Here is a 23,785-nt window from a genome sequence, read left to right as displayed (position 1 = left end):
CTTTTTTTCATTAACAAAGTTTACACTTCCTGGCTTTCTTTTAATCTCAATAGATGGTGTGAAAGCTGCCAAAAATAAGGAAAGTTACTGAACAGGAAGTTAGAAAAAGAGGGAAGTAAAGAAAAAAGAAGCATGGCCGTCTACTTAAGTTAGCAAGTATAGAAAGAAAGATGAGACAAGGCTAGACGTAATTTTGTAAGATAACTTTAAAAAAAAAAAAAAATTAGGAAAGAAAATGACGTAGGCAAACTGGCGCACAGAAATGGGGTGGAAAAAAAAGGCGAAGGATAATTCAATGTGGGATAACTTTAATGGCAGGACATAATTAGGTTATTCCCTTTAAGGGTCTAAAGGGTGAGTAGTAGAAATGATATTAAGAACGTTAAATGTCCTTATAATTCGGTCCAAATTGATGAAATTCGCAAAATGGGGGGTGGGGTGACTGGTATTTGGGAATAGACTTTATTTTGAGGTATTTGTAAGAGAGCGATTCCTGTTAAGGACGCCGATATTCCTGAAGAAATGGCCCAAGAGGGACGGTAAAAAAGTAAAGCAAAGTAATACCTATTTTTCAGGTGGGCTTTACGTCCAACTACCCACCCAATTAGGTGTCGAGGACGGAGGCGACTAGCAAACATACTTTACTATTATGAATTTCTCACATAAACCATTAAATAAAATCCAAGGTCTATAGACCGGGAATCAAACCCACTAACCAACAATACATCTTAGCTTTGCGGGTCTAGCCTATAACCGCCTAACATACTTTGATATAAATTTCTCATATTAACCTTTAAATAAAATCCAAGGCCTAGACACCGGGAATCGAACCCACTAAACCAACAATACATATTTGCTTTGCGGGTCTAGCCTATAACCGCCTTTGATACAATTTTCCTACAATACTTTGATACAAATTTCTGATATTAATCGTTTAATAAAATCCAAGACCTAGACCGGGGGAATTGAACCCCACTAAACCAACAATACATCCTTAGCTTTGCGGGTCTAGCCTATAACCGCCTAACATTGTTTACTATAAATTTCTAATATTAACCATTAAATAAAATCCAAGACCTAGACTTTTGGAATCGAACCCACTAAACCAACAATTCATCTTAGCGGGTCTCGTCTATAACCGCCTAAATGCTTTGATATAAATTTCTCGTAGTATTTAACCATTAAATAAAATCCAAGACCTAGACTTTTGGAATCGAACCCACTAAACCAACAATTCATCTTAGCGGGTCTCGTCTATAACCGCCTAAATGCTTTGATATAAATTTCTCGTAGTATTTAACCATTAAATAAAATCCAAGGCCTTGACCGGGGGAATCGAACCCACTAAACCAACAATGCATCTAAGCTTTGCGGGTCTAGTCTCTTAACCACTAGGCTATCGTGGCGCCTCAAGATTCAGACAGCATTTCTCCACCATATTTTTAGTACCTACCTACCTATTACTTTTTTAGTCGGTTCTGTATGGATAAATAATTGTTTTAAAAAATATAAAAGTAGATGTGACAACATAAAAAAGCCAAAAATAAAATGAAAATAAATCGATTTACTGAGTAGCGCGCATTAATCATCTATCTGTAAATTTTATTTTCAATTTCTGTTAAATGGCCAGAAAGATAATTTTTAATCACCGAAATAGCTAAATATTTACATACAAAATGGGAAAGTGTGGGAGGGGATATGTGATGTGGTGGGGGAGTGAGAGAGAGTGGGAGGGGGTTATAATTATGTAGATTTGTTTTGGCCGCGGCCGAATAATTTACGACTGTTTACTAAAATCATCTGTAATGATAGAACTGGTGTTAGGCGGTAATAGGCTAGACCCGCAATGCTAAGATGTATTGTTGGTTTGTGGGTTCTACTCCTGGTCTCTAGGTCTTGAATTTTATTTAATGGTTAATATGAGAAATTTACAGTAAAGTATGTTTGGTTATAGGCTAGACCCGCAAAGCTAAGATGTATTGTTGGTTTCGATTCCCGGTGTCTAGGCCTTGGATTTTATTTAATGGTTAATAAAAGAAATTTACAGAAAAGTATGTTTGCTAGTCGCCTCCGTCCGCGACACTTAATTTGGTATTTCGACGTAAAACCCCGCCTGAAAAAATAGGCAATAACTTTACTTTTACTGATCTACTTTTTGGTACCTTCTAATGAAGAAATCTTGCAAAATGTATTTATTTTTCTTGGTGCTAGATTTCAACATTTTGAAATATATAAAATATATAAAATATCTAATTTAACAAAAAAAAAAAAAATTCTCTGTTTAACAGGGGTGGGTGGGAGCGGTGGCGCCCCCAGTGAGATGGGCAGTAACTTGAGCAAGAGAAGATCGCAGAGTTCAGGGAATTTGGCTGGTAAGCTACCCCAAGATAAGTACAAACTGTGCGGATCGTTGCCAAATCATCTAGATTTGGATAATAACAACGAGACGAACGTCAAGGCTGCCACCACCACCACCAGAGTGGAGGATCTTGGATATGGAAGCGAGAGGTCACCGGATGACCCTCCACCGCCACCATTTCCAGCCTGTCCAGTACATCATGCTCACTATATCAACAAGTATCCGTTCATCAATGCAAGTAAGTAAAAAAATCCTTGTTTTATTTTTCCACTACTTTTACTTCAGTAGTTTTGCCTCTTTCATGGATCTCTTCCAAAAAACGCACGAACATACAAACAGTACTTTTTAAGTTTCTAAACGGAAGAACATTTTTACTTCCTCTTAAAACACGCACGACTCTATCTTACTACCGTTCCGTAAGTTCTAAACCCCATTAATAGTCTTCAAACTGCGTACATTTGAGTCACATCTTATTCTTATCACTTGAAAAAGAATCAACAGAATCTTCTTACAAAATTTTAGCCTTAACCAAATTTCCATGAAATAGGATTTCCAGTAAAAGTCGTTGAAGCCGTTTTATGAGATTATCTTGAAATACGGGAAATTCTATTCATTAAAATGGCACTTCCGGTTTGCTGTTTTAAATCCAAATTTGAAAATTTAGTCTCAAATTTTATCCTTACAATTATTATTAAGTATAATTAATATAATAATATTAATAAGATGAGGCGATCCAATTAAATTTGTAACTTTTCAATAATTTGTTTTTTTTTTCTCGCGAGTCTGCAGTTTCTTGGTCCTTCATCAATCTCCAGATTCTCTTGATCCCTCATCAATCTCCAGATTCTCTTGGTCCTTCATCAATATCCAGATTCTCTTGATGCTTCATCAATCTCCAGATTCTCTTGGGTCCTTTATTAATCTCCATATACACTGGGTCCTTCATCAATCTCCAGATTCTCTTGGGCCCTTCATCAATCTCCAGATTCTCTTGGGTCCTTCATCAATCTCCAGATTCTCTTGGGTCCTTCATCAATCTCCAGATTCTCTTGGGTTCTTCATCAATCTCCTGATTCACTTGGTCCTTCATCAATCTCCAGATTCTCTTGGGTCCTTTATTAATCTCCATATTCACTTGGTCCTTCATCAATCTCCAGATTCTCATGGGTCCTTTATTAATCTCCATATACACTGGGTCCTTCATCAATCTCCAGATTCTCTTGGGCCCTTCATCAATCTCCAGATTCTCTTGGGTCCTTCATCAATCTCCAGATTCTCTTGGGTCCTTCATCAATCTCCAGATTCTCTTGGGTTCTTCATCAATCTCCTGATTCACTTGGTCCTTCATCAATCTCCAGATTCTCTTGGGTCCTTTATTAATCTCCATATTCACTTGGTCCTTCATCAATCTTCAGATTCTCTTGGGTCCTTCATCAATCTCCAGATTCTCTTGGGTCCTTCATCAATCTCCAGATTCTCTTGGGTTCTTCATCAATCTCCTGATTCACTTGGTCCTTCATCAATCTCCAGATTCTCTTGGTCCTTTCATCAATCTCCAGATTCTCTTGGGCCCTTCATCAATCTCCAGATTCTCCTGATCCTTCGTCAATCTCCAGATTCTCTTGGGCCCTTCATCAATCTGCAGATTCTCTTGATCCTTCGTCAATCTCCAGATTCTCTTGGCTCCTTTATTTATCTCCATATTCACTTGGTCCTCAATCAATCTCCTGATTCACTTGGTCCTTCATCAATCTCCAGATTCTCTTGGGTCCTTTATTAATCTCCATATTCTCTTGATCCTTCATCAATCTCCAGATTCACTTGGGTCCTTCATCAATCTCCAGATTCTCTTGGGTCCTTCATCAATCTCCAGATTCTCTTGGGTACTTCATCAATCTCCAGATTCTCTTGGTCTTTTATGACTTTACAGTTGCTTGCTTGGTTCTTCATCACTTTCAGCCAATTTTTTTATGAGCTTGTTTCGTAGGCATACTAAGCTCTTCCATGATAAATAAAGATTTAGATTCTAATGTCTCTCTTGTTGATGGTTGGCCCCTATGTTGACAACAGTCAAGCCAACTAATCCTTACGTTGACAACCATTATGTAGATCAACACTGGCATGCTTGAATAATTGATCACCATTATTATTGTCTTCCACATTAACTGTATTATAAACGTATGCAAATTGTAATCATCTTGATAATTGAGTCCTACCTACCTACACATTGATGCTAACTAATTTTAAACTATAGTGTTTAGAGTACGGATCTTGTCACTACACTGTTTCACGAATAGTTTTATCCCAGTTCATTGAAAAAAATCGGTAATTTTTATAAGTCCTTATTCATAATTCTGATAAATGTTCTTTAAACATTGCAGCCATCTTATTTTTTCCTACGCTGTAGCCATTCTAATATTTTTCATATCAACCTTCCTTAAGGCATATTTCAAATATTTCATTCTCTGCTGGAATTCTAAAAAGAAAAAGGTTCCCAGTATTTCATTTCAGTTACAGTTCAAACAATAAAGATAATAAAAGGTAATATGAGCTAAAACGGGGACAGGTATTGTTAAAGGAAAAAAAAAAGACAAAACAGAAATATATTTTAAAAGTAAAGACTTGAATTTAATTTGAACATATATACAGACAGACAAACATTAATATAAATATTTTTTTGTGTAATATGAAGTTGCAAAGAATTTTTATTATTATTTATTTGTTAGTAATGAAGTAAAGAATATATATAATTTAGGTCCCGGAGAAAAGCGAGGATTCTGACCTTTTTAGTTAATGCAGGAGAACTCCCATTACCACCCACACTCCCCCAGAAAAAACAATGGGAGAATGAATGTAAATGCCAAACTTATTGGGAACTAAACAATAGAATATTCCATATACGTATATAAATCACAAACGACTGATTTTGGTCCGTGATGATGTTAACACAAAAACTTATTATCCTAAACCACAAATATGGACAAAACTACTTGATGTCAAAACTTAGAACTCGACTTATTCTGGAGTTGTGTAGTTACACAACAAATATTTCACTTAATTTAGGAAGGAGAAAAAAAAAAAACGAGACAGTTAAATTCGACTTCCTTTTTTCCCCCCTCCTAATTTTTAAGGAAAGTGTCCCAATTTCTGATGGAATTTGGAATTATCATCGGCCGTTATCTGTTTTTACTAGAGGACCCAGAAAAATGAAAGGTCGCAGAACTTCTTGTAACTTGATAATCGATCTTGGTTTTTTTTTTCATTAATTCATTCACCCCGAAGTACACGTTTTGGTGTGCCAGCTTCTCCATTTCTAAACTACTATCTGTGCCAGCTTCTCCATTTTCATACTACTACCTTAAATGAATTCTGCTAGTTATATAGTTTTTACAAGAGGATCCTGAAAATGAAAGGTCGCAGACCTCTTGTAACTTGATAATCGATCTTGGTTTTTGGCGTTACAAATGGAAAGGAAAGAATATGGCGTTTAACTGATACGATAACAGTTGTGCTTCCGTTTCGGGAATTTCCTCCCCCCCCCAAATATAAAGCACGGAACCCCCGTACATTATACTGAAATGGTAGTTTAGAAGGAAGAATCTCACCATTCCCTCACACCAAGGGATCCCCGTGTGGGAATCAGCAGGCTAACGACTGGAGTTAATCCCCTTCATGATTCTTGTTATCTACTCATTTTCAGCGAAATATTAGGATTGCTGTGCTGGAAAAACTATCCCAGCGGTAACCACAGAACCCCATATCTTTTATCCCATACAGCGGACTCTCTGGGAAGACTCTGTAACTTTATTGCCTTTGATCCGTTCGTAAAGCTGATGAAAGTTTTTGGACTCCCAGAAAGTTCCCAGCATACTTTGGATTCACTGGAGCCTGAGGCCAAGCCTTTTTACCACATGTTTCATCATCATGACAATTCTTTTAAAAGGTTTTACAAATAACAGGATTTGAGAGGAACAGATATTGCTTCAATGAAATTTTATTGTATTGTAGAAATTACTGGAAATTTTGAAAGAGGATGTGAAATTCAGGAGACAAATAAAGTTTTCTTTTTTAACAATAATAACTGCAGTGAAAATGGCACTGATGGAGCAGATTTTCCAAAGAATATAGAAGGAGAGGAGATTTGTGGATGCCATTGTTGGGTTTTAGGATATCATGGAAAAAGATTTTCTCAATAGTTTAGTTGTGGAAAATCTTCTGCCTGTACACTAGTCATATACCCATTTCCATCGCACAATTCTCAATGGTTGTACATAGCCGTGGAGAGTTCACAATAGATTCAATGATCCGTATGATATAAAACATGTCCATAGTAGAGGCAATAGGAAGTGGTGGGCGCCAGATAGAATCCCGGCAGGGGGGGCGTAATGCGGTGGCTCTTTCAGCAGATTTTGTAGTCCTCTTGAATCTATCGCAGATAAAAATATATTTGGAAATATATAGGATCTATTTCATTAAATATATTTTTACTTTGGTATCCCTTGTCCTCAAAAATAGGTTTCTTTTAGTTACTTGGTTAATATACTTACCAAAATTAAAGAAAATTGAAGGGGAATTGCGTTCAAAAAAAATTTCAGTTGATTTAAAAAAAAAAAAAAAATCGTTACATTATTCAAAAGCTTTCGAATGACTTTTGGGAAATGATAAAATAGCAGTGCTTTAAAAAAGGCTTACGAGCAGTGTAGGCTAATGGAGCTTTCTAAAAGTGTAGAGCAACTGCACTGTTGTAGTGTGTACCTGTGAGTCGTAAGCAGGTCACGTGTCCTATGATGATGGGTGATGATGCAAACCCTTTGGCTATATGCATACTAACACCCAGTGGGCTTCCTTTTTTTCTTTTCAATGGAGCAAGATTTCCGATTTGGTGAAAAGAGCTGTTAATAAAATTAATCCCATACTGTTTAGAGGGGAAAGCCATGCTCTGGGGATATCTGATTGTTTGTTAGTATTATGGATGCACTTGTGTATTTACATAGTACACAGATTTATGGTGTGTGTTTTGGCTAATAGTAATAGTCCCAGATTACCTTGTCTTTCTGATGAATACCCTTTCATTCAAGAATAATTCATTAATTCATTCACCCCGAAGTATGCGTTGTGGTGTGCCAGCTTCCCCATTTCCAAACTACTATCTGTGCCAGCTTCTCCATTTCCAAACTACTACCTGAATGAATTCCTACTGGTTATCAAGTTGATGTACAACAACAACAACAACTCTTTCTCCCCAGCTCTTTCCACTTGCTTCCGTTCTGTCTACATCATCAATAAGAACTTCACGCTCACTTAGTTTGGTTTCCTGACACTTATGCTCCTGTCTATTATCCCTGGAGTTCCGCTGTGCCTCCGCTTGCCTTCCATTATTAAACTCTCCTCATAACAGAAGTCTGATCTCTGCCGCTCCACAAACTTTGTGTATAAACCCCAGTAATGATGAATATTTACAAACCATAAATTTTTTATTGTAAGTCAAACCTCGTAAACTTTGCTAGTTAACTTTTGATTACATTATTTACTCTCTGAACATTAAGTGCATTAAATTTAATTAAGATTTTCATGAAAAGTTGACAGCTTCGTTTGCTGTTATTGTGTGGTAACAGCTTCGTTTGTTAGTTATGGTGTGGGTGTTAACCGTTTTCACTATCTTTCCTAACGCATTTATGCTTGCTCTCCAATGAGCGCTGCATTTTCTATTTCTATTAAGCAAATATTTCTTGCAGTCCTCTCTCTGCAGGCTCACTATATCTCCTGCTATAAATATTCTTCTATAAAATCTTCTAGGAAAACTTCAAGAGAAATTCCAATCCTATTTATTATAAATGAAAAGAAAATCTGTTTAATTCAATTAAAATTTTAATGGATTACAAAATGGTTAATTTCAATTATTCTAGCGTTACTACAATTTATTGTAACTGTCCCGGCCACAATTCACTGTACGAGGGTCGTTTGAAAAGTCCGTGCAAAAATAAAAACTACTTAATTTTTTGGGGTAAACCTTTTTTATTTTTCAACATAGTCTCCTTTTAGGCTTATACACTTCGTCCAACGCTGCTCTAGTTTGTTGATCCCTTCCGAATAATAGGATTTGTCCAAGTCTGAAAAATAGCCATTCGTTTCTGCAATCACCTCCTCGTTTGAATAAAATCTTTTTCCCGCCAGCCATTTCTTTCATATTGGGGAACAAATAGTAGTCCGAGGGAGCCAAGTCTGGAGAATAGGGGGGATGTGAAACGAGTTGGAACCCTATTTCCATTAATTTTGCGACCACAACTGCTGAGGTGTGAGCTGGTGCGTTGTCGTGATGGAAAAAGACTTTTTTGTGGGCCAATCGTGGGCGTTTTTCTTGCAGCTCGGTTTTCAAAAAGTCCAATAACGATGAATAATATGCACCTATAATAGTTTTACCCTTTTCCAGATAGTCGATGAGGATTATTCCTTGCGAATCCCAAAAGACAGTCGCCATAACCTTTTCGGCCGAAGGAACGGTCTTCGCCTTTTTTGGCGCAGATTCCCCCTTGGTAACCCATTGTTTAGGTTGTTCTTTGGTCTCAGGAGTGTAGTGATGTATCCATGTTTCATCCACAGTGACGAAACGACGCTTAAAGTCCTGCGGATTCTTCTGGAACAGCTGCAAACTGTCCTTGCAACACTTCACACGATTTCGTTTTTGGTCAAGCGTGAGCAATCGCGGCACCCATCTTGCGGATAGCTTTGTCATGTCCAAATGTTGATGCAAAATATTATGTACCCGTTCATTCGAGATGCCCACAGCACTAGCAATCTCACGCACTTTCACTCTTCTGTCATCCATCAACATATCATGGATTTTATCAATGATTTCTGGAGTAGTAACCTCAACAGGGCGTCCAGAACGTTCAGCGTCACTTGTGCCCATATGGCCACTCCGAAAATTTTGAAACCACTTATAAACTGTTCTAATCGAAGGTGCAGAGTCACCATAATGTTTATCAAGCTTCTCTTTATTCTCCTGAGGCGTTTTGCCTTTCATAAAGTAGTGTTTAATCAACACACGAAATTCTTTTTCGTCCATTTTTTGAAAATCTCTCGATTTCCTCGATTCAAACGAATGCCAAACACAAAGAAATAGACCGATCTGGCTGAAACTTGGTGTGTGTTCTTCCAAGAGATGCTACTAACTAAACATAACCGAGGTTATCGTGATACGCGCCAGTAGTGCTATCTCTCTGACTTTGCACGGACTTTTCAAACGACCCTCGTATATTTAGATGTTATAATTTAATAAAATTATATATCCATGAGAAGAAATAGGTAGATGATGAGGAATATAATGGCCCAGCATCATCTCCATAGCAACGTTCTCGTGTGTCAGCTCTTCCATTAACATAATCTCACACTTTTGAAGCTGCAGATTTGTTATACTACCTCCGTACCCATGACACCGCCACTATACGTGTGTGTGCTTTAAAGGAAATGGGATCTAGGAGAGCGGAGGAGAGAGAGAGAGCACATCCTCGATATTTCATTTCCTCTATAACCTTATAACCCCTTTCTTGCTGTTATAGCAAGGCTTTTATACACAAGAATATTGCTATCTTCTTTTTTTTATAGCTGCATCAAAAAAAAAAAGGAAAAAAGAAAAAGATGTTTATCAGCATCAGTATTTAATATTTGCTGTAGATGGGGCTCTTATCTTCTATTCATGTTACATATGTTAATATGCAACGATATTATGACACTCGTATTTGAATTGTAAAATTTGGTAGGTTAGGATTGTTTTTATATATATATATAGGTTAGGTTCAGTATTTTGGTTAAAAATGTGGTTAGGTCTTCTGGTGCCGGATATCTGTCATTAAGCTCGAAACCAGGTCCGGGGTTCAAGAAACATGCGTGCAACGACGGATAAAATCAATGGTATTTTGATTATCTTCAAATTACTGTTGGAGATGCAGGAAAATAAAAAAACTGAATTTTGGGAAATTACATGTGTAAATTTCCTCAAAAACTGTTGGAGTTTTCACTCAAAGAATGGGTTGCCTTCAATATTATATACATGTACACCTTTTGGTTTATGTTCAGATATATCGCATTTGTGCAACTGCCAAGATCAACCGGAACCCACCGCGATCTATGTATGAACATTCCAATTTTTTGAAAAATAAACAGAACACTGGTAAGGTACTCGTTCTATTCAAAATGGATTACTCAATTACAGAACACACATAAACAAATTTATCCAAATATATAACCATGTAATAATAAAAAAAAAGTCAAAAATCAAAAAGGCTGCCGCTACTACATACATTCCATATCTCAAAGCATCTGATTATAACAACTACAAAGTATAACCTTCTCTTGTAACATGCATCATCACTAAGCACAACTCGCCTATTTATTATTATATCAGGTTCTACATCCAATGAACAAGAGTTCTAAAGCGAATAAGGGGCAATATGTACAGTAGGTAAGCAACACAAATATTAACTTGTAAAAGTAAAGTAATGCCTATTTTCTAGGCAGGCTTTACCTCTTACCAAAATAGGTGTTGTGGACGGAGGCAACTAGCTAGCATACTTTACTACAAAGTTCTGATATTAAACATTAAATAAAATCCAAGGACTAGACCAGGGGAATTGAACCCACTAAACCAACAATACATCTTAGCTTTGCGGGTCTAGCCTATAACCACCTAACACACTTTGATATAAATTTCTCATATTAACCATTAAATAAAATCCAATGCCTAGAGACCGGGGAATCGAACCTACTAAACCAACAATACATCTCAGCTTTGCGGGTCTAGTCTCTTAACCGCTCGGCTATCGTGGCGCCTGTTGTAATGCCGCTTTACTGCTAATTTCTTAAGAGTAACAGAAAGGTATTTGCAACGTTCTCTATCACTACAAAATCGAAATAAGAGTTCATTAATTAGGAAGAGCAATGTTTATTAGTTTTATCTTTATTTCGGGGCATTTCGATCAGATGTTAGTATTGCATTAGCTCTCTTTAATTCTGCCACATTAGCATGGCGCGCCCCATTAGAGCCACTTTCCAGACTCCATTCTCTACTCCACTCCATTAGTCTACATTTGGCCTCAGGTTGCTCTCTAGTGGATTTTCTGTTAAACCACAGTGGGATGGTGTGGGAACTGAAAGTACAAACTACAGAGAACTCTCTCTCCCCCTCTCGCCTCTAATTTCCTAAGCCCCATTTCATTAACAAAACTTCCAATTTAGAAAACCCACACACTTTTCGGTTACTTAATGGAATTAACCTAACTCTTCATCCTGAATAAAATCTCATTTCATTTATTTAGTAGTATTTTTTTAACTTTTTGTTTTGTTTTCATTTAATTTAATTTGTTAATGAAATACTATTTCATTTTGAAGGATTTTTTTTATATGAATGAAAGCTCAAAATTCGCAGGTGGCTCAAACTAGCGGTCAAAACAGGAATTAACACCATTACTAGATGAGTTATGCTTCTTTTTGCCAAGCTTTCTGATCTAGGGACTAGGTCATCTTCAGGGCTTATGCTTCCAGATAATTATAGCATTATTGACATATTTTTAACATTTAAGTGTTGTTCAGTTGAAATTCGAGTTGAAGACTCAACCGAGTCGAGCTTCGACTCGAGTCTTTACGGCTTGAGCCTTGAGAGCTCGAGCCTTATAGCCCTCGAGCCGTTTGGAAGCTCACAAACCTGGAGTTGAAGGCTCATAAAGTATCGAGCCTTTTAAAATTCTTAAGGAATGACGACTAATCAATTTCAATGAACAACGAAACATTTTAGAAATTATGTATTCATTTATACAAAAATAAGTTGAAAAATTCATTAGCTTGCTATAAGTTCATTTTATTTTAAGAAATGAATTTATTAATTAGAACAAATAAAATGCTTCATATAAAAAACAAAACAAAAAGCTCGAGCCTTTTGAGTCGAGCCTTGGAGGCTCTGTGAGGCTTCAGCTCGAGCTGTAACTCAAACCACCCGCTCAGCTCTGAGAGCTCGAGCACTCAAGGCTTTGTAGCTTTATAGCTTAGTTCTTGAACAACACTAGCTGGAAATGTCTTCAGTTCTGATCAGAACTTCTTTATCTCCAGAAGATTTTGTTGGCATCAAGGTGTGCACAAATTAAGGAAGGATAAATACTAAAGAAGTACAAAGTAGGCTTAAAAAGAGCATACGCTTGTTTAATATAGAATTTGAAGGTGTAATTCTTAGGTGCGAATTCAGAATTCTGTAGATCTTCTTTTTGGCTGAAGTTCTTTTTGTTCGTACTGATTTCTAGGATAGAGCTATCAAGAATGTTTTTATGAAAAACCTAACGGTAAAGCAAGTTAGAACTTGCGTGTATGTAGAAGGCAATTAGAGCAAAGATTCTATTCGCTAAAAATATATAGAGCTCTGAAAGTAGCCTATAGAATAAATGTCAAGTAAAAATTCAATTAAATAAAATTTTGTCAAGTACCTAATACTTTTCAAATATAAAAGAAAAAAAAATTGAAAGTGTAAATAGCGATATGAAGGATGGTGAGATATTCAGTATCATGGAGTATGAAAACAAGTATCCAAGAGGACGAAGAGAGAGGGTATAGGCTACTACATGACGTTGACAGATGTTTGCGTACAACAAGAAGGTCAGAAGGGTCCCGCCCCTAGATACTGTTGGTGGGCTCGTTACCCGAGACCTTACAGGGCCAGTTAGTTCAGCAGCTCCCAGAGGGCTACTAAATATTATACCCTCGGGAGCAAGTGTGCTCCTGTTGCTGCCCCTCCCTGTGTAGACACTTTACTAGACGCAGCACCTACCTACCTCCTCCCATGCTATCCCTTCTTGTAACTCCCAACTTCAGTTTATACCCGTTTGCGATGGTCAGTGAAGTCCTCCGGTGTAAAGATTGCTTTTTTTGGTCTACACATCGTACTACCTTCAAGGGCCTTTTTTTTTTCCTTTTCCCTCACAAGAGTTTTTGGATCAGGTTTGAAACCACACATCGAAGATTATTTGGGTATCTCCTTATCATTTCCTGCAACTTTATTTTCCCAACAACTTCTCTCTTGGTCTCCTTTTTAGCTCATTTTCTTTCTTAGTCCATCTACTCGATATTTTTCTGTTCGTTTATTTAAGAAAATAAAGTAGATGCCCATCAACTGTAAATATTTTAGTTTAAGGAAACCGCCATTCCTTAAATAAATAAACTTGGATGCTTTAGTTAAAACATAATGTTAAGCTAAAAAGCATTTCAATAAGCATTGTAAAACAAAAGCAGTAAAATAAAGCTGATTTATTGTGTGACGTCGGCTCTTATTTATTCTCTCTCTCTTTCTCTCAGCATCCCTCCTCACCATCTCTCTGAATTTGAGTGACCTCCCACAAGAATACCTTTCTGATCTGTTAGCAATAATAAAATAAATACGTATATTATTTAATGAAAAGTCTTAGGGTTGCCATAGCAAAAGCTTTAAAATTTGCATTGAATACTGCCTCAAAATTAGATTAGAGGAAAATTTTTCTTAATACTGTGGTTTAGTTTTCCTTTCGATAAATGAGAAATGGCAGATTTTCAAGAAAAGTATAAGCCTCTGGAACAGTTATTTACCAAAAATATTTGTTTTCAACTCATAAGCTGCTGTCTATGTTGAATTGGTTCAGAAGTTTGTGCTCCATTTATACTTGTCATCCTGGTAGAAAAAAAAAATTAAATTCTTAAAGCTATTTGCTGTTTCTCCCTTTTTGCATACCTCCGAGATGTGTAATGTAATACTTAAGATTATCTGTTGTATACCTACAAAACTCTCTCAGTATTAAGAATCAGCCTGATAAGATTAATTATTGTGCTTTTAAATAATCATAGAATGACTTTTAAGTTGGCCAAGTTTCCTTTGTGCCAATTTGATATAAATTTAAATTGGTTCTCACAAAGTTTGGCTAGGGCGATGAAACTTCAGCTACCTATCGGAGAAATGTGTAACTAATATGTAAACCAGGTTATAACTAAAGCCTTTAATTCTAAAATAATTATATTTCAGATACTTTTTTTATGTATTTTCCATTGATAACTTTGAGCAATTACAATTGTCTGAGAACTCGGTCAACTAAGTTTCGTTCAACATGATAGGTTTAAAAAAAATTTCTGACCCAAATTGTCTTTTGAAAAATTTAAGTGCAGGTTAAAAAAAATATATATATAATATTTTCAAATATGTAAAACACTTCAATTTAAGAGTAATCTTTGCGGTTGAACGGAAGAAATAGAAGAAGTACAAATGGATAGTTTCAGTTTCCGTCCGTTAGGGCATATATTTTTATAAGGGTCTACGTGAACATAACGGAAAAAATAAAATAAATAAATAAATAAAAATAAATGAGGGAGATAATAATTATAATAAAAAGAAAGGAACAAATTTAGGAGTGTAACTCTTTGGGGATTGATAATGTCCTGTAGGACAGTTGCATGAGAGATGTTTAGTGATGTATTTTCTGTAAGAATATTTTTTATTTATCTTTTTATTGTATTTATTATACAACTAAAATGTATTTATAGTTAGGTGCTGAATTTTGCTCAACAAAATTATCTATTTATCTAATTTAAATATTATTTGTATTATTTTTCCAGATTCCATCTTCACCGTAGTTGTACGAAAAGGTTCCGGAGGACTTGGATTAAGCGTATGCGGTGGGGAACCCTGGCCAGGATTGATTAGGATAAAACGGCTGTTCCCACACCAGCCAGCCTCCCATTCAGGACAACTTAATCCTGGGGATATTATCCTAGCCGCTAGCGGCGTTCCACTTCTAGGTCTCACTAATTATGTTAGTATCATTTTTTTTTTTTAGAGAGACATCTCTGATTTCAGTGTGAAAATAAGAGGTAGTGGTTGTGGCAGTCTTGAGGATGTGCAGATACTAGAATATACTTAGACCATCCAAATTGGACCAATAAATGCAGTATGCGAAGAGTTTTTAAGGGTGCAGCACAGCATCATGCGTACGCTAACTCACACCATTGCACATTTTTACAGACTTACGCAATCCATTTATTAGCATTGGCCTCCAAAGTAAAAGAAAACGCCATTTTCTTCTTCAGGAGGGGCTTAACATCCACTGACCAATTAGGGACCGTGGACACAGGCGGAAATACATACTTTGCAACGGTTTTCTAACGAATAAAAAGTAATTCTAATAAATGAAAGACCCCCGAGTGGTTTTGCGTTAGAAGAATTCAATTCGTTAATTGTGAATCCAATTTTGAAACACATACACATTATTTTAATTATAACTTAAGCGTGTGTGTACACCTGCATGTAGTTTTTGGGGGGAAGAAAGAAAAGTTCGAGAAAATTTTAAGGAAAACTATTTTGGTAGTGCAAACATGTAACATCTTGGAAGGTGATGATGAAAGACTACAGCTGTCGTTTTAAACTTTTCCACCCTCTAGCTGGCTCTGGCTCATCCTTTCAAATTCTACTCAGAAAGTTTAGCTTTTAGATGGATCACATTTACAAAGTTTTTCTTACTTCCAAGCCAACAAAAAAAAAAATATTTAATTTTTGAAGAGAGATAATGGCAGCTCTACTGGATTGATCTTGCAAAACTTGTATTACATAACCTGACTGAATTTTTGTAGTTGCTAGCCAGCACGCTGAGCTGATTTCGCATCCAAACTGGCTAGGGCCAGTTACTATATGTGGCAATATTTTCTTTTATTCAGAAGATTAGAAATGGATCACTGGAATTATAACCAAGTAAACAGCGTGTGGGCACACAACAGATTGTGTCCACGAAAGTAGGTAGGAGACAGAGCAGATCTCATCGAGAGGAAAGTCATTCCTAAAACTCGCATGTCTAACTAAACCATAAGTCCAACGCAGCTGCAGAAGACAATATTACGTCCAGCTTTGCTTGAGAGTGGTGAAATTAGCACTGGGACAAGTGCTTGAGAGTTGGCTGTTGATCTAAACAAATTGAAATTTCCTAATGTTATCATCCACTGAACATTAACAACATTATCAACAGTTATGATGATATAGCTCTACATTAAACTTTTGTATAATACCCTGAAGAAGGTAGTAAAAATTACCGAAACGTTGGTATAAAACAAAAAAGTGGTATTTATTGATGACCGCACCTCGATATTCCCCAAAGATAATTAAAAGCATCGTTGCTAACTCAAAAATGTGGATGCCTAAATTTGTTTAGCTGATAATGGCACTATCTTTAATGGTACGATATTCTGCAGATATATTTCAGTTTCTTATTTAGTGGACGGTTTACTTTATATTAAAAAATGTTTTGCTTAATTTCATTGGACCATTAACAAACAAATAACTCAATAAAAATCATTCAAAAAAAACCGCCATATATTGCCGCCATAACAGGCATCAGGTTTTAATTTTGTGGACTATATAACCTCCGTGTACAGTTGCACGTACTTATCGTAACAACACTTATCACCGTGTTCGTATTATCAATAACTTTACAGAATAAAGCATTTGTCCATATTGAATTGTTTGGTAAGTAGTAAAAACTTATTATTTGTGACATTCGTTAGTAAATGCTTAATGATACTGTCAACTTAGACCTGTTGAAAATTTAAAGACAATCTTCTTTGACTGTGATATCTTAGACAAAATGAGGTAGTAAATCATATTTGATCCCACAGAATTGTCTAACCATGATTAGGCAAAAATATCTAGAAATTTTGGGAACAAAAAATATAATCAAACCAGTTTTCATCATATTTCATACTAAGAAAAATTGAAATTCTATCACTAATTTCAGATCTTTGCTTTTCGATGTTTATCTTTTTTCTTTTATTTTTCCTCTTGGAAGCCTAATCTCGTGAAAATCGACTGTTTTCAGCTATTCAATTTTATCTATCAGGAATGACATGGAAAACAGCGTGTTATGATTGCTGCATTTGTAAATAGATTGTATAAATTGCTTTAGCTAGTTTATGGTATCAAATTGCTTAACATCAATCGATTCACAAAAATTATTTATTACTATATTGTTTTATATGTAGATCGTTTTCTAAAACGTTCTTATCGTGTGCCCTATTTGTGGCAACATAAATTGAAAATAGGTATGTATTGCTTTTCTTTTTAACATTTTTATGGAAATTGTTAACTATTTATATTCTTCTTTATTGTTGAACGAAAAAATAAAAAATGTACTACATTATCATTAAGGTCTCCCATTTGTTTTCAGTCTTGGGTTGTGGGAAAATAAATAAGATTAAGCCAAATATTTATCAAAGGTTAAAATAATGAAATAGAGCTGCGTATTTAATAATTCTGAAATCAGAGCTTGCAATTCCCATGCAAACACACCGCTGCATCAGCGCATTCCTTGATAACATTAAATCCTGTTATTTTTATTTTTATTAAATCTAATTACTCTTAGTTTTGTTCCAGCATTCAACGAGTTAATAACATTGGTTGATTTTTTTTTCAAATGTTATTATGTTTGGTGCATTACAGGAGGCGTTAGAAGTGTTACGTTCTTCACCAGCGGAGGTTAAATTGACCGTCTGTCGTCCTCCAGAACCTGTTGTACCACCTCCGGATACCGTAGCACCACCACCACCTCCAAGAGATCCTCCTTCGACGTCGAGCTTGAATCATGATAATTATGGGGTATGTTCATTTAATTCTAAAAACCGTAAACACGCTTACTTTGACAGTATTAAAATGTTCGAGTTTCTATTATTTTTGTGTTAAGGGTCGGCCTTTAACTGTAGGCGATCTAGAGAGCCAAATTTTTAGGGCTGCCACATTGTAGCTTTCAGAATCTTTTTTGTTTTATGCTAAATATTTTTTATAATATACCAGTTGCACGCGTTGCAGTGGCTTACTCTGGTTACAGTGACAATATTCCGGTAACTAAGGTTGTCATTTTAGGATCGAATTGCTGTCAGAATCAATCTAGTTAGAAATTTTTCTACCAGTTCCTCTTGGCGAGTCTAAAGAAGAAGGTTTCTCCAACCTCGTTAGTGACAGTCAGCACTATTTGTTCGTAAATGTCTTTTTTTGGCTCAAGCGTTAACTTAGGAATATTTGAATATTTGCACATACGACAAAAGATAATTCTTGTTGTAATTATGTTTACGACGCAATTCTACATCGAACGAAGCGGCAGCAGATGGTTCGGTGAAGGCATTAATTCCCGGTTGATAGAGAACTTTGTTCGCTATTTCTAAGCTCAAATCATTGTCAACGGCTTCGTTGTAGATTTCAGCTGTGAAATCTAAGTTCATATTTGAATTTTCCTTGCACATTCGACGGAAAATATCTTCAGCCATGTGCGATTTATGTTTCTTCCATAGCTCTGTTGGAAATGAAGGAGAGCAGGCGGTCAATATGTTTGCAAACAATGCACAAATTTGATTTGGATGTTGTAACGTGTTGCACGCGTCATTAATGCTCATTCATTCTCCAATAAATTCAGAGCTTGACACTGCACTGCGGAAAGTGGCATGTGTGACGCCGTTGACAATTGTTAATTGCTGGAAGAGGTTGGACCGGGCATATTTGCTAACAGCATTCGAAGAAGAAGATGATTCATGATGGCAGTCTTTAAATATGCCATGTTGTCCAGGAAAGCGACTCGCTTTCCTCGTTTACGTCGTTCAAATCATTTTATGCTCGCATTCCGAGTGAAATGCGTAGGCACTTCGTAATGCAGCACTTGTTTTCGTATAGACATCTCGTATAGAAACGTAACTTAAATACCTTGCAGCTATTATTGGCACAGTGACGTTAATAGGATAGGTAATTCCTGTCTTGGTTTTGTGACAGATTAAACATAAGTAGGCTTCTAGAAAGATGAATAGAGTTTTTGAATATGTGGAAAAAAAAGTGTAACGCTACAAAATATACATAGAGCTTAAGAGCTTTACCTTCTTACAAAAATAATCTATTTCTTTTACAGGAATTTGAAATTCTAATGGAAAAAGTGAATGGTTCATTGGGATTCACTTTACGAAAAGAAGACCAAAGCGTACTGGGGCATTATGTTCGAGCTTTAGTAAGGGAGCCAGCCTTGTCCGATCCAAGAATCAGACCTGGCGATAAAATTGTGGCTGTTAGTATTTATTGTGTATTTAATTTGAAATAATATAATATTTAATAAATTGCTTCATCTAATGTCTTAAAAGCTGTGATTTCTGGTTTGTGTCTTCAGTTTCGTGAGTTTAATGCGCTTAGAATGTACAAAATTCCCATTGCGCATCGTTAACGTGGACTTACTTTGTTAAGTAACCTCACCCTTCTGCCTGTTTTATATGTAATCTAATGTCTTGATGGGCAGAGCTTAATCTAGATGGACAATGGTGGTCGCCTTCTCAGGGTACAAGACAGATGAAGGTATTACTGATTCAGTGGTAATGTTCCCCCTCATCATGGTGAAGATAGCAACGAAATGTACGTACATCCCTGTTCTCTGGTCCTTTGGGATCACTTGGCCTTCTCAAGCGTTCTGTACTGTACATTCCTCTTCCATTTTACAGAACTCACTGGAAATGCAGGCTATGAAGCGCACCCTACATTATTCTTTTTTGCAGAATCTATCAAAGAGGATATTCTTGCTGTACAAAACTGGGCTGTGGGAACCTAGTTTATTAGCTAGATGGTCATCCTTCCAACTCCACAAACTTCGCCGAGGATTTCCTAGTAGTTCATACCGCGATTCTCCATTTTCAAACTCAACATGAAGACGGTTATGAATTTTTCATATTTCTCTTTTCAATTCCGTACAAAAATGCATTGGCGAAGTCTCAGGATTTAGTTGGACGTCCGTCCTTGCGTTACTCAATTAAATCCTGACGACATTCTGCTAATACACGAAGAATCGTTGGGTAGAAAATCTAAAATTTGCACCGAATACACGTCCAAGGCAGGTTACAAGGGGTAGACCGTTTCAACTGAATAGCTCAGGTTTTCCCTTCTTCTTGATTGGTAGAGTTCATAGGGCATCTCGCCAATTATTAGAAAACATGTGCTTTTGAGAGGTAAAGTTCCCATATGTTGCCCCGTTTTGCATCCTCGTTTAGCCATCTGATGTGCCTTTTAATTTCCTTCTATACTACTTTGTTAAGTCATCTCCCATGAAAGTTCATGGGTTCTCCTCCTTTGGAGCTATTGTCCGGAAAAGCTGTTGAATACTTTTCTCAAGCACACTTCCAATATCATTTAAGAGTTTTATTTTTTTAATTATTATTCAAAATCTCCTTAACAAAAACTTACAGTTTAAAAAGTTAAGTATAAGGGTTGATTAAACGCCAAAAGGTACACAAATCAGCTAGTACCCAACATTTCATTCAAGCTTAGTTGATATAATTTAAGTAATTTTGCTGCATTAACTTTTCCTTCACATTTTTTAGAATTTATTAGATGTCACAGACCTTTATGCTGGCCAGTTCGTTCATAATATTATTTGGTTATAATTATGATAAAATGTATATTATATCTTCGTTTTTAAATAGGTACTTTATTTTAACTCTATTCCAAATTATTCTTCTGATTTATCTTTAATATGCCCTTTATTCTGAAGTTGTACATATACATGCATGTTAAAGTAGAAAAAGACAAAGTTAGAGTCGGCTACTGTTTAAATTTGAATCACGGAGGATTTAAAACAATATTTCAGACTTGAATTCGTCTTACCGAAATATTCGTGAGCACAAATAACACACAGTTAATAACAAGTAGATTATTCAACAACAATTATTCATTTCTCAATTGTAATTTAATTTTACTTATAGTAAAATACTGGAATAATTAGCTGTCCTAAAAGTATGCAATACTTATTTATTTTATATTACATAACATATATATAACATTGTGAGAAGAACAGCTACATTGAGAGTGTGATTGAAGAAAACTATATTATTTGCGATAGAGCCAGATAATTATTACCTATTATTATAAATGTTTGACTACTACATAAAATAACAATTACTTTAATCGAAGAATGAACTTAAACCGACGATTTTTATAAAAAATAAAATAATCGAAATCATTGATGTATGTTGGTGTAAGCATTTTTTTAAAAAAGTTTTTAAATTTTGTAGCCTCGTAATTTTTTTTATTTTTTATAACGTTTTCTTTTTAACCTGTAATTAATAGTTTGATTATTATAGATTAATAGATATTAAAGTCAATCTACAGTGCTACTTGAACAAATATTTTGTAGATGAAAATGGCCAGCATAAGGGTCTGTGACATCTAATAAATTCTAAAAAATGTGAAGGAAAAGTTAATGCAGCAAAATTACTTAAATTATATCAACTAAGCTTGAATGAAATGTTGGGTACATGCTGATTTGTGTACCTTTTGGCGTTTAATCAACCCTTATACTTAACTTTTTAAACTGTAAGTTTTTGTTAAGGAGATTTTTGTACCTTTTGGATAGATTTTCATTTTTGTCTATTTTGCTAAGTTACATATCTGCTTTACTGTTTTTTTTAAATTTGGAATAAGCAATTCTATCATTATAACCTGATAAGGTGTTAAGTAGGAACCGTAACTACCACTGGAGAGATCTTTTTAAAGAATGATTATAGTTGCGGTCCCCAAACCATCCTCAACAACAATTTTTTTGAGAAAGCCTTTTTATATAAAATAGGAAGGTATTTGTACGTATAAAGCAAATTTAAACTGCGATTTCAGACCTTCCTTTTAAGAGGAGTAAGAAAAATAAACGGGCGATTACAGTACTTCTCTCTAAAAGGCAAAGAGGCAAAGATTTTGAATCGAACGACAATTCATTAATGTAAATAGGTTCACCCATTGATAATTTTAACGATTGCAGTACTTCCTCTTAGTAGGTGTAAGAGCATGATGGCACTTCACAGCCATGTAGAGGAGCTTTAATCACTTCTTCGTGCTAAATTTTATCAAAATCGGACAAAGCGTTATAGAAATATTGGTAATAATAGTTTTAGAAACGGCCTTACTTGGGTGGGGCAAACTCCCCTCCATATGAGGCATAGCGACGAGACTTTTAAAGTGCAAATCTGTACAAAATTTCGATTCGAATGACACTTCATTCATGAAAATCAGTTCACGTGTCGATAATTTGAAACGATTGCTATACTTCCCCTTAACTAGTGTAAGAGCAGATCGTCGCTTTAATGTTACATAGGGGAGCCCTAACCCTATCATCCTACCAAATTTTATCAAAATCGGGCCAAGATTTACAGAGTAATTAGTAATAATAATTTTGGAGGGGGCCTTACATAAAGAGGACTAACTCCTCTCCCATTCGATGTACAGGGTCGAGACCCCCAAAAGGCACATCTACATAAAATTCCGAATCGAATGACACCTCATTCATGAAAATCGGTTCACGCGTTTAGGCGCTACGTAGTTTACAAAAAAGGTAACAACAACAAGAAGAAGAAGAAGAACAAGAACAACAACAATTTCTGAAAATGCCGTTTTTGCTCATTTTCGGCAACTTTTTTCTCGAAATCTATTAGGTCTGGGTGGTTGCAAAAAAATTTCAGTTATAAAGGAGGGTTTGCTCTATATTTTAAAGAAAATTTGGGAATTTTATCTTTTATAGAAAAAGAGAAAAAAATTGTCAAAGTTGGGTGTTTTTCAACGTTACGCTTTTTCGTGCACTTTTTGACGATCAACCCTTATACAACTGTCCTACCGGACAGTTTTAATGTCAATAATGAACAAAGCTGTAATGAGCAAGTTCCCTGCTAACTTTGCAATTTCAGTTATTACTTTAATTTGTAGAAATTACAGCTTTCACATTGTTTTAATTTTTATCATAATTAAAAATTTATTTCGATTTTCTGTGACCTAAAATGTATATCGATTTGTTTGAAAACAAAAAAGCGCTTGAAGAAGTTATGGTAAACCTAAAATCCGGGACACTTCTGAACGGGCTGTCGCTGTCAGAACCAAAATCAGTTCTCTGCCCTTTTACTAGAAAGAGGAGATTGGGCCTCTCCGGTGAGATGGTACTGGCGAACTGGAAATTTCCATGCCAAATGTCCGCAAAATTCTTAGGGTTGACAATGGACAAAGTACTTAATTGGAAAAAACACATCGAAACCGTGGAACTAAAAATAGAAAAGTACTTCAACACATTACGAGCCTTTTCCCATAGGAAGTGGGGGGCGGACCCGGAGGTGTCCCTAATGTTCTACAGGGCCACAATAAGAGCGGTACTGGATTACGGGTGTTTTCTGTACGGTCAGGCCTGCAAGTATGTTATGCGACCCCTTCACGTACTACAAAATAAATGTATCAGATTGTGTCTCGGAATCTTGAACAGCACACCTGTGGACGTAATGTACGCAGAGGCTGGCGAATTACCGCTCGCTTATAGAATAGAAGTACTGTCCGATCGATATGTCTTAAAAAAATTAGCCACGAACCGAATAATTTATAACAAAATAAGCCAA

The 23,785-nt window shown here is 35.9% G+C and overlaps 1 protein-coding gene across 4 annotated transcripts in view; it reads left to right on the top strand.

Moving 5' to 3' along the window:
* LOC141457941 (tyrosine-protein phosphatase non-receptor type 13-like) overlaps positions 1-23,785 on the top strand; it is a 274,406-nt gene that overhangs the window by 232,757 nt on the left and 17,864 nt on the right. For all 4 annotated transcript variants that reach the window (XM_074135343.1, XM_074135342.1, XM_074135345.1 and 1 more), the window contains exons 2-5: positions 2,289-2,597; positions 14,978-15,174; positions 17,844-17,999; positions 19,294-19,446. In XM_074135343.1, the coding sequence (XP_073991444.1) occupies positions 2,289-2,597; positions 14,978-15,174; positions 17,844-17,999; positions 19,294-19,446 (815 nt within the window). The remainder of the gene's footprint in view (positions 1-2,288; positions 2,598-14,977; positions 15,175-17,843; positions 18,000-19,293; positions 19,447-23,785) is intronic.

The sequence above is a fragment of the Rhodnius prolixus genome, unplaced genomic scaffold (assembly GCF_049639745.1).
Source record: "Rhodnius prolixus isolate KJV_2025 unplaced genomic scaffold, Rpr scaffold_5, whole genome shotgun sequence".
NCBI classification, from domain to species: Eukaryota; Metazoa; Arthropoda; class Insecta; order Hemiptera; family Reduviidae; genus Rhodnius; species Rhodnius prolixus.
Note: the sequence above shows the minus strand (reverse complement) of the source record. Positions and strands in the feature narration are given on the sequence as shown.